This window comes from Brassica oleracea, chromosome C6 (assembly GCF_000695525.1).
Source record: "Brassica oleracea var. oleracea cultivar TO1000 chromosome C6, BOL, whole genome shotgun sequence".
In the NCBI taxonomy this organism is placed as follows: domain Eukaryota; kingdom Viridiplantae; phylum Streptophyta; class Magnoliopsida; order Brassicales; family Brassicaceae; genus Brassica; species Brassica oleracea.
Window position 1 is genome coordinate 22,654,028 of NC_027753.1, and position 17,241 is coordinate 22,671,268.

At 38.3% G+C, this 17,241-nt stretch overlaps 5 protein-coding genes and 1 pseudogene across 5 annotated transcripts in view; 4 read left to right on the forward strand and 2 right to left on the reverse strand.

The window, feature by feature from the left end:
- The first annotated feature begins 2,000 nt into the window (after positions 1-2,000).
- Positions 2,001-4,130, forward strand: LOC106300150 (palmitoyl-protein thioesterase 3). The gene is made up of 11 exons (XM_013736236.1): positions 2,001-2,245; positions 2,335-2,419; positions 2,495-2,546; positions 2,640-2,660; positions 2,729-2,833; positions 2,917-2,979; positions 3,067-3,132; positions 3,218-3,256; positions 3,344-3,463; positions 3,550-3,642; positions 3,716-4,130. Exons 1-11 carry the CDS (start codon positions 2,149-2,151, stop codon positions 3,986-3,988), a joined length of 1,014 nt encoding a protein of 337 aa, XP_013591690.1. The 5' UTR covers positions 2,001-2,148; the 3' UTR covers positions 3,989-4,130.
- LOC106300149 lies at positions 4,033-6,937 on the reverse strand. Its single transcript, XM_013736235.1, has one exon. It carries the CDS (start codon positions 6,662-6,664, stop codon positions 4,178-4,180), a length of 2,487 nt encoding a protein of 828 aa, XP_013591689.1. The 5' UTR covers positions 6,665-6,937; the 3' UTR covers positions 4,033-4,177.
- A 1,152-nt stretch (positions 6,938-8,089) lies between these two features.
- On the forward strand, positions 8,090-9,404 carry LOC106298403. Its single transcript, XM_013734517.1, has 4 exons — positions 8,090-8,398; positions 8,762-8,920; positions 9,014-9,122; positions 9,202-9,404. Exons 1-4 carry the CDS (start codon positions 8,102-8,104, stop codon positions 9,402-9,404), a joined length of 768 nt encoding a protein of 255 aa, XP_013589971.1. The 5' UTR covers positions 8,090-8,101.
- A 436-nt stretch (positions 9,405-9,840) lies between these two features.
- LOC106298402 lies at positions 9,841-11,230 on the forward strand. Its single transcript, XM_013734516.1, has 4 exons — positions 9,841-10,226; positions 10,329-10,487; positions 10,610-10,718; positions 10,896-11,230. Exons 1-4 carry the CDS (start codon positions 9,888-9,890, stop codon positions 11,090-11,092), a joined length of 804 nt encoding a protein of 267 aa, XP_013589970.1. The 5' UTR covers positions 9,841-9,887; the 3' UTR covers positions 11,093-11,230.
- A 2,068-nt stretch (positions 11,231-13,298) lies between these two features.
- LOC106300750 lies at positions 13,299-14,803 on the forward strand (annotated as a pseudogene).
- Positions 14,804-14,993: 190 nt separating this feature from the next.
- The window catches only part of LOC106297757, an 11,306-nt gene continuing 9,058 nt past the window's right edge, over positions 14,994-17,241 (reverse strand). Inside the window, exon 2 of the mRNA XM_013733932.1 lies at positions 14,994-15,320. Within this exon, the coding sequence (XP_013589386.1) occupies positions 14,994-15,320 (327 nt within the window). The remainder of the gene's footprint in view (positions 15,321-17,241) is intronic.

Genomic DNA, 17,241 nt, shown 5'->3' on the forward strand with positions numbered 1-17,241 from the left:
GTTGGAATGATAAACAGGTTCATGGGGAAACCACTGATGGTTCACTGGCAAGCAGTTAAGTGGGTACTGAGGTACATACAAGGATCGCTTGACACAAGACTAAAGTTCAAGGGAAAAGGAGAGTTTGTAGCAACGGGATATTGCGATTCAGATTATTCAGCCGATCTTGATAAGCGAAGGTCCATTACTGGATATACGTTTACAGTTGGTGGTAACGTTATAAGTTGGAGATCAAGTCTACAGCCTGTGGTGGCATTATCTACAACAGAGGCAGAGTACATCTCGCTCACAGAAGCAGCAAAAGAAGCCATTTGGCTAAAGGGTTTGATGAACAAGCTGGGATTCAAGCAAAGAGCAGTGGAGATTCACTGCGATTCTCAAAGTGCTATAGCATTAGCAAAGAATGCTGTCCACCATGAAAGGACAAAGCATATACAGAAAAGATTTCACTTCATCAGAGACACAATCACTGATGGTGAAACGAAGGTGTTGAAGATATCAACAGTCTATAATCCGGCAGACATGCTTACTAAGGTCTTGCCGGTGAACAAGTTCCTGAGCGCAATGGAGAAGCTCCGGATTACCAGTAACTGATAAGAGTATCAGGATCCGAGGAGGAAATCAAGTAACACTAGAAAGAAAGCTAAAGAGAAAAAGATGAAAGTTGACACTACGGCAAGGTAGAGTTTTGTTGAGTTTTGCCTAAGTGTCGAAGAGTCTCTACTCGAAGCAGAGGGTCTCAGCGGGTCGTTAAGGAAACAGTATCACGCATGGGGAGCTCACGTGTGAGACTTAACGGTATTGAGGGGCAACAGAGTAATTAACCATGCCTCCCTTCTCGCTGGCATTTGTTTTCTTCCTCTGTACGGTAAAGCATAGTAAAACAAAGGAGAGAGAGGAGCGTGGCACCACCTTCACAAATGCTATAAAGCTGACACAAAGCTGAGACATTAGGGTTAAGAGAGCAGTTGAGAAACACAGAGAGCAGCCGCAAGTCTAACGTTTTGTTCGGTCTCTAAGGGTTAAGTGTAACCAAGCTTTCTAGTGGATTTCCGAGTTAAATCTGTGTGTCTTTACTTTCCGAAAACAAACGTAATACACACGAGTGAAACAACGTCAGAGGAGAGAGATACCGAAATCAAAGTGAACGAAACAGAGCAAAGAAACGAAATTTTCTTTCTTTTCTCAACAGCGGCGATGGAGATGTTTTGTGTGGACTTCACTTAATACCCCTGTTCGAAAACACGGTGTCCGCGGCCGGAAACTCGCCGAAAACTCGCGTTGCGCTATAGCACCGTCGCTATTTGGTGCAATACGGGCAATTAATCGGACATTTTTTTAAATCATCGTTTTCGAACGTTTTGTGTTCGAAATGACGTACGTATTTGTTATACTTGTTAAATTATAGTTAAAACCTACAAGAATAGCAGAAAGAAACAGTTGAATCGAAATAAAAAAAATAATGGCGGCTCTAACTTTGGGAGAGAAAATGCAGAATTATGATGAAGACAAGGTTGTTTTTGTCATTTTCCTATTAATTAACCTAAAATCCGAAAAATGACAAAAAAGCTTGCTAAGCAATTCGAATCCGGGTGCTGAGAAGAATATAGGAAACCAATAACCACTAGACTATGGGTCATTCCTGCTAAAACATTACATAAAGTATATATTTAACCTAAAACTCTTCGCCGATTAATCCACGTACAATATCCGATTTATTGATTCGGCGCTAGGCCCTATCCAACCGCACGCGTTGCGCCTAGCGAGTTTCCGAACAAGGCTTAATACTAGCTAGGAGAAGCTGTTGTAAAAGAGTATTTTTCCACTCAAAGACCGGTTTAAATAAGCAAATATCTTTAAAAGAAAAACTCTTGTTGACAAATAACTCATCCACGCGCGAGATCCAAGCGGGGATAAGAGAAACCAACTAAAAGCCAACTAACTCACTTAGCGCGTGTCACCCACGTGCTCAACAACTAATAAAGAACAACCACCACCAAGATATCTCATCAAACAAAACATATAATTCTCTGCGACGATCCGGTCGGAGACGAGACTAAATTCGCCGGCGGAGATAGTTACGGTACCGGAGAAAATACGAATCTTTTTGTTTTTCTCCTCTTCTCCCAAACCAAAAGCCCTAGATTAATGGCTGTTCATAAGGCGGCGATTATTATTATTATTATTGCCCTAATCTGCTCTTTCATTACAATCGCTTCGTCTGTTCCTTTCATAGTTCTTCATGGTAAGTTTGTAAGAGTGTTTTGTAGGGTTTCGAATTCCAAAATCTCTGGAAAATTAAAGTGAAAGGTTGCGTTTTTTTTTTTCCTGCAGGGATTGGGGATAAGTGCAGTAACTCAGGAGTGAAACATTTCACAGAGCTTTTAAGTGATTGGTCTGGCTCACAAGGATACTGCTTGTATGTTCCTCTTTTTATATTCAGTCCTTGTCTCAAGTTTTGTGTGTGTTTAATCCGTTATTGATGTTTATTCAGGGAGATTGGGAACGGCTCATGGGACTCATGGACCATGCCTCTTCTTGAGCAGGTGAGATTATATATATGAATATGTTCCAACTTCCAAGAATGGTTAACTTTGTATAAAAATCTAATTTTTTTTTTGTCTCTTTTTGTTGTGCAGACAGCTGTTGTTTGTGAGAAGGTCAGATCAACTGCATAATTGGGCTTTTGAAGACCTATTTCATCATGTATGTATTTTGACACTTGCAGGTGAAAAGTATGCCTGAGCTGAGTGATGGTTACAGCATCGTGGGGCTTTCTCAGGGTAACATGATTGGTCGTGCTCTCATTGAGTTCTGCGATGATGCACCACCTGTGAGTTCCATTAACACAGGCCTCCTATCTGTATCTGTGAATGTTATCTCTGTAGTGATTATTGTTATTGTGGTTTAATATAGGTTAAGAGTTTTGTATCGGTAGGGGGACCTCATGCTGGCACTGCTTCCATTCCTTTCTGTGGTGTAAGTTACTATCTTCCCTCCAAAAACTTTGGTTTCTTCTGTCATAAACACTGAGTTTTTTTGTAAACATTTGCTTGATTTTTTTAGGTTACCTGGATTTGCATCATGTTGGATAGTATGATCAAAACAGAGATCTATAGCGACTATATGCAGGTAAGTTAGTAACTATTATTCAGCTTCTGCGTATATTTTCTGTTAGGGAAGTGAGACTTAGCATACCTTGTTGATTGAGTTTCAGGAACACTTGGCTCCTAGCGGTTTTCTCAAAATCCCTACTGTAAGTTTTTCATTAAAAGGTTCTAAAGTTTCAGATTATATATATTTTTTTCAGTATTGTTGTTGTTGTAACCTAAGGCTTTGATAGGACATTGCGGGTTACCTGGAAGGTTGTAGGTTTCTCCCAAAGTTAAACAACGAACTTCCAGTTAAAAACTCCACTTACAAAGAGAGGTTCTCAAGCTTGGAGAATCTTGTGCTTATTATGGTTAGCACTTATCGAAACCCGCTTCCCTGCTAAGTGTTTCTTGTTGATTTTAACACACTTCTCTATTTTCTTGTATCTATTTTCAGTTTGAGCATGATACAATACTGATACCTAAAGAGACCTCATGGTTTGGATATTATCCTGATGGGTCTTTTAAGACCATTCTTCCACCACAAGAGGTAACTAAATAACTCCTTTAATCATTGTTTTAAATGGCAGCTATGATCAAGTGTTTGTTTGGATTTTGTGTAGACCAAGCTGTATACCGAGGACTGGATCGGTTTGAGAACTTTAGACGAAGCTGGAAAGGTCATGTTCGTTAACGTCTCTGGAAACCATCTTCAGATATCTCATGAAGACATGAAGAAGCATATAGTGCCATACCTCTCTGACAAACCATCATCATCATCATCTATTATAACAATGGCAGTTTCTGAGCTTTCTAGTGTGGGGAACCCCGTTTTGGACCTGATTGGTCCGGAGGTGGATCAGCTTCAGCATGTGCTGCGTCACGTCTCAACCTGATTGTGTTGTTTGTTTGTTTTCTTACTAAACATACTCGTGTCATGTTGCGTGAATCTGATTGTTGTTATTATTACAGAAAATCTCAGGAGATAAAATAAACATGATAAGTCCACATATATATATATATATTATTATCACAACATCTGGAATCAATCATACATTCAATAATACAAGCAATGGGTGAGTGTGTCATCTGAAATGGCTGTTTCGGATAATGCCAATTCCACCTCCTCTAGGTTGTTCACCGGAATGAAGCTTCTGCAACCTAATCTGTTCTCTGAACTTGGCTATGAACTCATCAGCTTTTCTATCAACTTCGTAGTGGTCATGGCTGGCATTGCTCTGGCTTTCCCAAGCTGCTGCAGCTTCTTCTTCTTCCTCCAAGGTTAGTTGAAGTTGCTTTACCTCGGTTTCTTCAGTAGCATCATCGTCTTCTGGCTCTGATTTAGCGTGAGTTTCTGGAAGCTTCTCCTTGTGTAGCACAATTGCTAGCTCTTGTTGCCATTGTCTTCTTGGTTTTGTTCTTCCGTGGCTTTCTGCTTTAGGTTCTGTCCGGTCATGAGATGAATCTCCATCTGCCTTTAGATGTTTCCCATGGCGATCAGATCTTATGGTCCTCACGGACTTCCCTCTAGATGAAGCTTTACTAGAACCTCTCCAAGATTGTGGTTCACGTCTCGGACTACTTGATTTCACTTCCTTGTTATCACCATGAAGTTCTTTCTTTCTGGACTTATCCAAATCCACAAAGTCATCCTCTGAGTTTCTTTTGATGTCTTTCACCGGCAAAGTGTCACGGCCCTCTCGTGAAGAACGCATTGCACGCTTTGAAGCTTTGGTGTTCGTTGGTTGCAACAGTACACCTACAGCAGGAATGGTCAGGCTTGAAGCTTCTGCTATTAGCTCCAAAGACTCGTGACTCCGTCCCTTCTTGACACTCAGCTTGTTATGGTCAGACTCCAATCCTTTCCTGGTACTGTCTTCAAGCAAATGATCATCACTCTTGTGCTGAAGATCACGCCTTCTAGTTGTGGAATCATCAGCATCAGGAGGATATGATCTGCGAGATTTGCTCTTCCCTCTCCGGGAACTTTCAGCAGTCAGTTTCAGTGATTTAGATCCCAGCTCCTTCTTGCTGAAGATCTCTGTTCTTCTGCCTCTGACTCCACTCACCTCCAATTCATCATCCTCTAACAAAGAACCATCACTATAATGCCGAGAATGCAAGACACGCTTGTGTGTATCATCAATCACTAATGGTGGAGATGGAGGCAGTGGTGGTGGTGGGGGCAAAGAGTCTTGACTCCGTCCCTTCTTGACCCTCACCTTGTTATGGTCAGTCTCCAATCCTTTCCTGACATTGTCTTCAAGCAATTGGTCATCACGATCACGCCTCCTAGTTGTGGAATCATCAGCACCACTAACGGGAGATGAGATGGGATCAGGAGGATATGATCTGCGAGATTTGTTCTTCCCTTTCCGGGAACTTTCAGCAGTCAGTTTCAGTGATTTAGATCCCAGCTCCTTCTTGCTGAAGATCTCTGTTCTTCTGTCTCTAATTTCACTCCTCTCCAGTTCATCTTCCAGTCCCTGCCTTACATCTTCCTCTAGCAAAGAGCCATCACTATAATGCCGAGAATGTAAGACACGCCTGTGTGTATCATCAGTCACTAATGGTGGGGATGGGGGCAAAGATGGAGAACTAGACCGTGATGAAGCCTCAAGACTCTTCTCCTTAACTGGTTCATCCACATTCGGGTCTAACAACTCTTCAGACACAGAACGAGAAGGTGAGAATCTGTTCTGAGTATGAGACTCAAAGCTAGTTCTTGATGAAGAAGAAGAAGAAGAAGAAGCAGTAGACTGAGAAGATCTTGATTCAAAGGCGGCATAGTGGGTTTCATCCACGGATAGAGGCTGAAAATTTGAAAGATAGTCGTCTCCCATTGCCATCATTTCAGGTCTAGAATCCCATGGAACAACAACAGGTGGAGACGGAGGAGCAGCCACGACCTCATCAAAATCCTTATCAGCCAATGACTCCCCAGCTTCCTCGTTTACAGCTTCATCACAATAGCTGTCCTCAAGAGCTGCGCCATCTCTCAAACCAGACCTTAAACTCCTAACCGGCAAGCCTAATGGCTGGTGCGCAACATGGACATCAAGACCATAATCTGGTCGAGCAACAACCACAACCTTAGATCTCCCTTGGTAATACTGCGAGTTCCAAGCTTGCACTTGACTGAACGACTCAGATTCTCTCTCATTCACTACAGCTAGAGAACCTCGAGCACTCACATTACTCTCATAACTCCTAAAATCACAAGAATCCTCGTCGAAAACAGAGGAAACAGGGAAGAAACTAGATACATACGACAAGGAAGACTGATCTACTACACGGCTCATCATCCTTGAATCAAGTGATGATTCAACACTCCTACGGCTAAACAAACCATAAGCGACAGCAATGCCGACGAAAAGGAGGTGAATCAGTTCCCAGAACTTGGTGAGCACAGTCTCGCTGCCGACGAACTCCGGAGCCTGAGAAGGGAACAACGGCAAGGCGAGGAGAAACAGAGTGAATAGGATAGGTTTATAAAAGAATCCTCCTTTCGACCGACGGGTGACAGACGGAGGCGCGGCGACGGAGCGACGCTTGGTGTACGGAGACGGCATTGAGATCTAGAGTGTGGGATTTGATTTGTTAGGGGATTCGAAGGGTATGTAAGGAGAGGAGACTTCGGGACGAGGTAAGAGACAGATCTAACATTAAAGCTGTTAAGACCAAAGAGTGTGTGAAAGTGAAACTCTATCTGCAACAGCTTCGAAGATCCTTGTCTGAAAGACCATTGCCTATATTTACACGAGTGCACGACGTCGTATCATGGTTCTTGGGTATTAAGAAACTATATGGGCCACGCCTGAAGGATTCAGAAGCTATATGGGCTACGACACTTTCGGTCATTCCTTAGATTGTTTATTTGGTTAGATTTGTAAAAACAAATTAAAAAAAAAAAAAATCAAACTGCGGTTAAACTAAAATAATTATAAAAGTAGTAAACAGATTAAAATAATAACTTTAAAATGGTTTCAGGTTTGACGTGATTGAAATTGATTCGGTTGTGGTGTACTTTTGATTCAGTTTGATGACGTTGGTAGGTATATAATTCATAGAACCAATCTGCTTGGTTTTAACTGTCCACTTAATTCCTTAAAGTGAAACACCATTGGAGAAGATTTTTTTCATTTTCTGATGTTTTCTCTCGAAATGATGCACCATTGGAAATAGTTTTACTGGAGTTAAGTTTCATCTACGTGATGGATGAACAGAAAAGAAACAACGGAGTTACATTTTTATTAGCGAGCAATGGGGATGTTAGATAAATTGAGATAATAGATGTGAATACCGGTTAGAAATTGCCTCCAAGTTATGTGTTTCTGTTCACATATACCGCTATTCACCTAAAGCATATGGAAGTTGGAATGAGTAAAATAGATGGATAATAGGACGTGCGGTGTAAAAAAGATGTAACTTCGCGATAGGATTATATTACACTTACCTTACAAGACGGTGTGACGACGAAGATACTACAACACGTCCCGCCGTGGAACTGCACGACTGATTCCAAATCTTGTTAAACAATGACTTTACATTGATGTAATATTTCCAGTTACAATCAAATTTGTCGACATGTACAGTCTTAGAAGTAATATCCTTTTAGCCATTAGATTGACGTACGTAGTCTTTCCAGGTTAATTCTATAAAGGCTGCTGTAATGTATTTCAATTAATTGTGATTTATAATAATTATCGATTATATACTGTAAAATATAAATTTTGTAGTAATTGCCATCGATATACAAAAATAAAATAAAATAAATAAATTCGTACCAATTAGTCGTGTGAAACAAATAACTTCCTTGTGTAGTGATATCTTTCCTAGCAATTTCCTACTGTGGAATAAGACTCCACTAAAAGAGTCTAATTCCTTCAAAATTTTATTACACGTTCTTAACAAAAGAAAAACTTTCTTGTACGTTCTATTGCATGTATAAATTACCCCTCACATATAGACGCGCAGACTACACATAAAAAAAAAAAAAAAAAAGAGAAATGGAGTCTGCTAAATCAAACATCAATGGCCACCAAAATGTCATCGTGATGCGTCACGGCGATCGGATGGACCGTTTTGAGCCACTCTGGGCTTCGACCGCTGAAAGACCGTGGGATCCGCCGCTCATTCACGACGGCAAGGTTCGAGCCTTTCATACCGGCCAAAGAATCAGTTCTCACGTTGCGTTTCCAATTCACCGTGTCTTTGTCTCTCCTTTCCTACGTTGCATCCAGACTGCTGTTGAAGTTGTCGCCGGTCTCTCCGCCGTCCCTTCCATTGATAACTCTAAGCTCAAGGTTAGGCACCATATCGCCCTAGCTATACATATATAAATATGAAGTATGTGTATCTACAAAGTATACGTGTAGGGCGGACCCACTTGACGAGGGATGGGTGATCAATTGACACTGGTAAAAATAACATACACAAGATTTGTAAGCTTGGTTCATTAGTATGTTGTAGCATAGTTGGTCTTAAATTCCCGCACTGAACCCCCAAATCAGGGTTCAATTTTTCCCAATAACACCTATGTCCCCAGTCTAATTTTCTGGTGGGTCCGCCACTACGTGTATGTAAGTTAAGATATATACACTCACATATTACGTGTACTTTTTGATTCAAGGAATCTAGATGCTAATGCCTTGTCTCGTCTGCTCCAGGTAGCTATAGAGTTTGGATTGTGCGAGATACTGAACTCATTGGCTATTAAGAGTAACGTTGCTCCCAAAGATGGGAAGTTTGATTTCAGCATTTCAGATCTTGAAGCTATGTTTCCTGAAGGAACAATGGACCATAATGTCGATATGGTTTATAAAGAGGTAACTCTAGATCTGACTTTTTAAATTCTTCATTTCTGAGTATAACTTGATATAGATATATTTGAATCATGATTCCATGTTGGGTCGGTGTAGTTGCCACAATGGGGAGAATCTGCGGAAGGCTTCAGGGAACGATATGTTAATACATTGAAAGTTCTTGCACAGAAGTATCCTTCTGAGAACTTGCTCTTAATCACTCATCGTAAGCAAAAATGATTATGGCATTTTTAGTTTAAAATCAAAACCAACATCTCTCTAATCTTGAGAAACGTTTCTTTTAGGGGGAGGAGTAAGTACTATACTTTACAAGTACTTAAAAGACGCAACCAAGCGCTTGGTAAATTATTGTGGTTGTGTTGACTTGAGAAGAAGGGATGGGTTTGGTGAGTCTGTGGATTTCGAGGTGGTTACTAGTCATGGAGTGTCTTTCAGGGAACACAATGTTCCAATACATGACCCGGTAATAAGCCAATCTCCGGTTTAGCCGGTTTAATTCGGGGCAGAAACTCCAGCTGAAACTCCTCTGCTACTAGCCAAACACTTGGTTTACTGTTTTTTTTTTGCTAAATTATAAATATTATACGAAAATGTACGTTGAAGTTTACAAGATTTATAAAAACAAATTGTATGACATCTATGCTTGATTACACGGCAAAAAAGTTAATGCACCGGAGGAAACAAGACAACGAGATGGTACTGTTCAAGTGTTCATGTAGGATTAATTAAAGACGGTCTTTAAAAAAAAGACCGGTGACTTTTACATTTTTTTTTATCAAAAGACCCGTGACTTTTATAATTTAAAAATATACTGTTTTTATATGAGGGGTTCATTTTTTTGTAGTTTTATAATTTAAATATATGAAAATATAAATAATATTATTAATGAAACACATGTTTTAGTTCTTTACGTCATGTATAACTAGTACATCAAACGTAGGGAACGCCACCAACCACCATCAGAGCAGCAATGGCGTCATCTGCTAATTCCAATACCACCGATGAATACCAAAACATCTTGATGATGCGTCACGGTGATCGCATTGACAAGATCAACCCGCTCTGGCTCGATACAGCTTCGAGACCTTGGGACCCTCCGCTCGTTCAGGACGGTTTGGTTCGTGCGTTTCAAACTGGTCAACGGATCCGATCTCAGATCCAGTTTCCTATCCACAGGGTCTTCGTCTCTCCCTTCATCCGCTGTGTTCAGACCGCTTCAGAAGTTATCGCCGCTCTCTCCGCCGTTGACTTAAACCCTCACGCTACGTCGTCTAAAGACGTTATTTCCATGGATAAATCTAAGCTCAAGGTCAGATTCTGATCATCGTTGGTGCTTCTTGTCCTAATAAGGGTAGTTGTCTTGTCTGTATGGTATAAACTAGTTAAGGTGGTTGGTTCTTGTCTGCTTCAGGTGTCTATTGAGTTTGGTTTGAGTGAGATGCTGAACAGTATGGCTATTATGCCTGAGGTTGCTCCAAAAGATGGGAAGTTTGATTTCAAGATTTCAGATCTTGAAGCTATGTTTCCTGAGGGAATGGTGGATCATGACGTTGATCCTGTTTATAAAGAGGTAATCAATCTCTCTAGACCTTGTCTTGTTCTGTTTCTGTATGTTGTTTTCTCTGAAGTATTTTGAGTATATAAGCTTGATGATCTTCTTCTTCTGAGTGTGTCAATGTTGGTTGTGTTCAGATGCCAGAATGGGGAGAAACTGTGGAAGAATGTACAGAACGGTTTCTTGGTTTGGTGAAGACTCTGGCTGATAAGTACCCTTCAGAGAACTTGCTCTTATTCACTCACGGTAAGCAAGGAATTTTTGGTTCTGTTATTGTACTGTTACACACACACCTTTTGACTTTATTAGTTTTAAATCTCTGCTTTGCTTCTCTTTTTGTTACTAAGATTTCAGTGTCCATGTAGCAAAGCTGTTCTGTGGTTGTACTATGATAATCGGTTTATGTTCAATCTCTCTGTGCAGGGGAAGGAGTAAGGACTACATTTGCAACCTATAAAAAAGTAGATACGTACGACGTAGAGTACTGTGCGTGTGCTGAACTGAGAAGAAAGGTCTCGAGTCAAGACGGGTCTACTAAAGCTGGAGGCTTTGAGGTGATGACAAGTCTTGGTGAAGTTGGAATCAAGTACCATTCCTTGACCACCACAGCAGACAAATGATCATGTTCCCAACTCTCGAGTTGTGTCAGTGTCTCCAGAAGATCATCACGACATTGGAAAACCGAAATTAAACTAGAGACTGGATATTAAGAACGAGTGATTCTAAACTCAAATAAAAAGATTTATCGTCTGTCATTTACAAATTGCTTTGCGCTAGCCAAGACTTTGTTTTTAATTTATCTCTCGAAGAATAATGACGTTTTTTGTCATCTATCTCCATATATTAAACCTGATCAGTAATATGATTGTCATGAAGGAAGGACCATAACTACAAGGTAGTCATGATTTATAAAGAAAAATAAGTAATTTCGTGCTCGTGATCCTTTTGCAAAATAATCTGCTCAGAAATTTATGTTACGTGAGATTAAACAAAGACTGAAACATCAAAAATGATCTTGTATAAACTCCTACGTTACTTCTTGATCTTGTATGGCTGTTTCGATATATTGTTACACTCTAACACTCTTTGATGGAATTTTCAGGGGAAGGAGTGGGAACAACATTATCCACGTTCTATGAAGATACAACTGTGTACGAAGTAGACTACTGTACTTATGTTGAACTGAGAAGAGAGGTCTCAAGTACAAAAGCAATTGAGTTATGGTCAAGCTGGAATCAGATTTAGTCATGATCATGTCATAAGCCGAACACCGGTTTGGTCAGCTGTCTTCAGTTCATATGTTTCTGTACTATTTGGTTTGTATTTGAGTTGCTTTTGTATGAATTATATATGAAATATGTTTTCAAAGTTTGATTCAATCAAATAAGATTATATATTTCTGCCAACAAAAGAACATTAGTAGAGAACAAGGATTATCATTACATAACAATGTATGTAATTAAGAGTGTTGCTTGTGAAGCACATCTAAAAACAAAGCTAGTTAGAGTCTGCGTCAATTAGACCTAAACACACACATGCAGTGGGAAATAATAGAAACGACAACAGTCTTAAGAACTTCGAACTGAATCATCAACTTGATCAAACATGTCAGCCGGGAAATCTTCATCCTTTGAAACATGTCTGCATCTAAGTTCCGATGAATACCGACAATTGCCCTATATAACCATTCGTCGGTATTTCGTAGGAATATTCAGACCACTTTCCGACAAAGCAGCGGTCATCGGAAATTTGCGATGCAGTCCGACGAAATAGCGAGGGAAATATACAACCGTTATGCGACCATTTTAAATGGTTTGAATTGTTAACCATCATGGGAAAATCGTCGGAAGTTCCGACTCATTTTCGACGAAACTTTTGACCGTTGCTAATATTAAAGAAAAAACAAAAAATTTTGACGACCGTTCCTTAAATTTTCGACGAAATTCCAACGAAATATATGACAGTTTTACAGCTGTTTTATGCTTTGATACGTCTGATGGAATTCCGACGAAAATTAATTTATTCCGTCAAAATATCATCGAGAATCTGTCGGAACTGTGGGCAACTTTCTTTTATAAATACGAGCTCCCCTCATTCACTTCATTCACTCTTCATTCTCTCCTCACTCTCTTCACTCACTACAAATCCATAAAAAATCATGTCTTCTGGAAATTATTTTCGTTCGTGGATGGATTAACTTCATTTGGATCCAAACACCAATTTGCTTACAGAAAAATACGTAGAAGGTTTTGGCGAATTCATGAGACGTTTTCAACAACAACCGGAAGCAAATCTCGGTATAATAAGATGTCTCTCCTCTTTCTGCAATAATAGTAGAGTTTTAAAAGAATGAGATGTTTGGATTCATTTATATATGAAAGTGTTTATACGAAATTAGAAGATTTGGTATCTTCACAGGAAAACGGTTATGAATATGGTAGTATTGCCTCGACATGTTAATAGGTTAGAAGAACCAAGTACATATGTAGATTATGATGTAGATACTGAGCATATGGTAAATGATCATTATAGAGGGGAAGAACTGAATGCAGAATCTAGGAGATTTTTTGGCATGTTGAATGTAGAAAAACAATTTTTGTATAAATGTTGTAAAGATTAATAGATACTAAGACAGATTATAATTTGGCTGAAGTAATTACTACCAGCTGCTAACCAGCTGCTAACGTTTTGTAATTTAAAAATCTAGTTCTATGATTTAAATATATATTAAAAATATTAATAATATTTGATGAAACACATGTTTTAATTCTTTACGTCATGTGTACTATATATATACTTCCAACGTGCACGCCACCAACCACTATCAGAGCAACAATGGAGTCGTCTGCTGATTTGAACACCACCGATGGCTGCCAAAACATCTTGATGCTGCGTCACGGTGATCGCATTGACAAGATCAACCCACTCTGGCCCGATACAGCTTCGAGACCTTGGGACCCTCCTCTCGTTCAGGACGGTTTGGTTCGTGCGTTTCAAACTGGTCAGCGGATCCGGTCTCAGATCCAGTTTCCGATCCACAGGGTCTTCGTCTCTCCCTTCATCCGTTGCGTTCAGACTGCTTCAGAAGTTATCGCCGCTCTCTCTACCGTTGACTTAAACCCTAACGCTACGTCGTCTAAAGACGTTCTTTCCATCGATAAATCTAAGCTCAAGGTCAAGATTTTAATCATTTCCAGTCTATAAGTCTTGAACTATGACTGTCTTCAGGGAATGTCATGAACATAGACAACGGTCTGTGGTCCCCAGATTTTAGGAATAATTTACATAGACATAATTTTTTAAACTAAATTTCATATAGCCCTCAAAATCTCAGGACGACGGTCTTAATAACGGTTGTGATGTATGTAATGGTATAAACTAGTTAAGGTGGTTGGTTCTTGTCTGCTTCAGGTGTCTATCGAGTTTGGTTTGAGTGAGATGCTGAACAGTATGGCTATTAGGCCTAAGGTTGCTCCAAAAGATGGAAAATTCAATTTTAATATTTCAGATCTTGAAGCTATGTTTCCTGAGGGAATGGTGGATCATGACGTAGACCCTGTTTATAAAGAGGTAATCAATCTCTCTAGACCTAGTTTTTGTTTTGTTTCTGTATGTTGTTTTCTTGGAAGCAATTTGAGTTATAAACTTGATGATCTTCTTCTGAGTGTGTCATGATGGTTTTGTTCAGATGCCACCATGGGAAGAGACTGTGGAAGAATGCACAGAACGGTTTCTTAGTTTAGTGAAGACTCTTGCTGATAAGTACCCTTCAGAGAACTTGCTCTTAGTCACTCACGGTAAGCAAGACATTCTTGGTTATGTGGATCTTGTACACACACTATTGACTTGATTAGTAAAAAATTTCTGCTTCTCTAGAAAGAAAATCTTTTTCTTTTCTTTCTTTTTTCTCTCAAGGTTTCAGTATTCAGCAGCAAAAAATCTTTGATAATCTCTTTCGTTAATCGAATGTTCAAATGTGTTACTTGTAAGAACCTCTATGTGCAGGGGAAGGAGTAAGGACTACATTTGCAACCTATAAAGACGTAGCTGTGTACGAGGTATAGAGTATTGTGCTTGTGCTGAACTGAGAAGACAGGTCTTGAGTCAAGAAGAGTCTACTCAAGCTGGAGACTTTGAAGTGATTGGTCAAGCTGGAATCAAGTACCATTCCTTGAAAACCACAGCAGTACCATGTGTGAAGTGGTATTGAGTCATGGTCAAGGTAGAGCATTGCGCTTGTGCTGTACTATTTGGTTGTATTTGAGTTGCTTTTGTATGAATTATGAAATAAATTTTTAAAGTTTGATTCAGTCAAATAAGATATTAGATTTCTTCTGCCAACAAAAGAACATTAACAGAGAAACAAGGATTGTCATTACATATCAAAGTAGTTAAGAGTGTTGCTTGTGAAGCACATCTAAAAACAAAGCTAGTTAGAGTCTGCGTTAAATTAGACCTAAACACACACATGCAGGGGGAAACAATCTAATAGAAACAAAAAACAACAACAACAACAACAATCTAAGGACTCTGATTTGGATCGTCAACTTGATCAAACATGTCAGCCGGGAAATCATCTAAGAAAACATCAGCTTCTTCTTCATCATCATCCTTTGACACATGTCTACATCTTCTCTCTGCAGGAGGCAGCTCAAAAAACGGCTGAGGGAGAACGAACAACGGCTCAGAACAACCAGCCGGTCCGAGGATATCGTAGTAATAAGGGTTGTCGAGTCTAGCCAAAAGCTCTCTGCTTTCGGGATAGAAAGGGATGGTCGCTTGCTGATTAGCAATATGCGGCTCAGATATCGTAGTAATAAGGGTTGTGTAGACTAACGTGTAAGTCGTCTGGAAAAAAAACATTTGTTTAATAATTCAATTGCAAAACTAAACCGAGACGACTTACAAGTTAGTCGTCTAGAAAAAACAAAATTTTAATTTTTTAATTTTCTACTGGACGACTAACTTGTAAGTCGTCCAGGAAAAGTCAAATTTCTGACACATTCCGGTTAAATGCAAAACTAACTCGTTTTCCCTAGACGACTTGATTTTTTTTTATCAAACAAAGGTGGACGACTAACCTGTAAGTCGTCTAGGTTAAAAATAGGTTGTTTTTGGAAAATTATAACTTATTGAGGAAAAATCCTGAAAGCATGCCCAACTATCAACAAAAACTCTTGTAAATCTAATTTCTAAATCACAATCTCATATCTACAATATTTCTCAACAAAAATGATATTTTTTTCTAAAATAGTAGGTTTTACAAAATTTATCTAAAAGATATAACATATTGATCAAAAATTCTAAAAGCATACTCATATATCAACAAAAACTCTTGTTATCATAATTTCTAAATAACAATTCCAAATTTACAAATTTCCAAAAATAGCAGGTTTTGAAAATTTTATTTAAAAGTTATAACCTATTGATTAAAAATTCTAAAAGCACACTCATCTATAAACAAAAACTCTTGTTATCCTAGTTTTTAAATCACAATCCCAGATCTCCAATATTTCTCTACAAAAATTATAACTTTCCTAAAATAGCATGTTTTAGATAATGCATCTATAAGATATAACATATTGATCAAAAATTCTAAAAGCATACTCATATATCAACAAAAACTCTTGTTATCCTAATTTCTAAATCACAATTCCAAATTTACAATATTTATCAACAAAATGAAAACTTTCCAAAAATAGCAGGTTTTGGAAATTTTATTTAAAAGTTATAACCTATTGATCAAAAATTCTAAAAACACACTCATCTATAAACAAAAACTCTTGTTATCCTAGTTTTTAAATCACAATCCCAGATCTCCAATATTTCTCTACAAAAATTATAACTTTCCTAAAATAGCATGTTTTAGATAATGCATCTATAAGATATAACATATTGATCAAAAATTCTAAAAGCATACTCATATATCAACAAAAACTCTTGTTATCCTAATTTCTAAATCACAATTCCAAATTTACAATATTTATCAACAAAATGAAAACTTTCCAAAAATAGCAGGTTTTGAAAAATTTATTTAAGAATATAACCTATTGATCAAAAATTACAAAAGCATACCCATCTATCAACAAAAACTCTTGTTATCCTAATTTCTAAATCACAATTCCAAATTTACAATATTTATCAACAAAATGAAAACTTTCCAAAAATAGCAGGTTTTGAAAAATTTATTTAAGAATATAACCTATTGATCAAAAATTACAAAAGCATACCCATCTATCAACAAAAACTCTTGTTATCCTAATTTCTAAATCACAATCCCAAATCTACAATATTTTTGAACAAAATTATAATTTTCAAAAACAACCTATTGCAAAACTAACCTAAATGGACGACTTTCTAGAAGTCGTCCATACGACCTCCGTAGAAGTCGTTTGCGTCAATGTTTAATAAACTTTCATTTTCTCTAAACCTATAAAGACTTTTTAATATGTTTTTGTTAATTCATGTATATTAGTCAATATTAGGGCTACTGAATGAAATTTATAACTTAATTGGTGATATTTATGAGGTTACCAACATTCACGTTAATTAAAGTTTCTAACAGATCCGAGAAGACTTCCGTGGAAGTCTTCTACGCTAGTTTTTAAGTCTTCTACGCTAGTTTTTGAATAACTTGTATATTTAAGAGTGATAAGTAACTTCAAGATATGTAAAACTCATATTTTCAAAATATGGTTTCTCCCTTAGTTTTACTAAATTTGACTAAGTTTTTCAACACAAACTTGTAAAAAATGTGATATGCTTTGAC

What these genes read in the sequence shown, in the direction of transcription:
- LOC106300149 (XM_013736235.1), bottom strand. Translation starts at nt 6,664, where the DNA reads ATGCCGTCTCCGTACACCAAGCGTCGCTCCGTCGCCGCGCCTCCGTCT.
- LOC106298403 (XM_013734517.1), top strand. Translation starts at nt 8,102, where the DNA reads ATGGAGTCTGCTAAATCAAACATCAATGGCCACCAAAATGTCATCGTG. An exon ending in TTGATAACTCTAAGCTCAAG is followed by an intron (nt 8,399 to 8,761) that starts GTTAGGCACCAT and finishes CGTCTGCTCCAG; the next exon opens with GTAGCTATAGAGTTTGGATT. An exon ending in CTTGCTCTTAATCACTCATC is followed by an intron (nt 9,123 to 9,201) that starts GTAAGCAAAAAT and finishes CGTTTCTTTTAG; the next exon opens with GGGGAGGAGTAAGTACTATA.
- LOC106300150 (XM_013736236.1), top strand. Translation starts at nt 2,149, where the DNA reads ATGGCTGTTCATAAGGCGGCGATTATTATTATTATTATTGCCCTAATC. An exon ending in TCCTTTCATAGTTCTTCATG is followed by an intron (nt 2,246 to 2,334) that starts GTAAGTTTGTAA and finishes TTTTTCCTGCAG; the next exon opens with GGATTGGGGATAAGTGCAGT. An exon ending in GTTTTCTCAAAATCCCTACT is followed by an intron (nt 3,257 to 3,343) that starts GTAAGTTTTTCA and finishes AGGCTTTGATAG; the next exon opens with GACATTGCGGGTTACCTGGA.
- LOC106298402 (XM_013734516.1), top strand. Translation starts at nt 9,888, where the DNA reads ATGGCGTCATCTGCTAATTCCAATACCACCGATGAATACCAAAACATC. An exon ending in TGGATAAATCTAAGCTCAAG is followed by an intron (nt 10,227 to 10,328) that starts GTCAGATTCTGA and finishes TGTCTGCTTCAG; the next exon opens with GTGTCTATTGAGTTTGGTTT. An exon ending in TTGATCCTGTTTATAAAGAG is followed by an intron (nt 10,488 to 10,609) that starts GTAATCAATCTC and finishes GGTTGTGTTCAG; the next exon opens with ATGCCAGAATGGGGAGAAAC.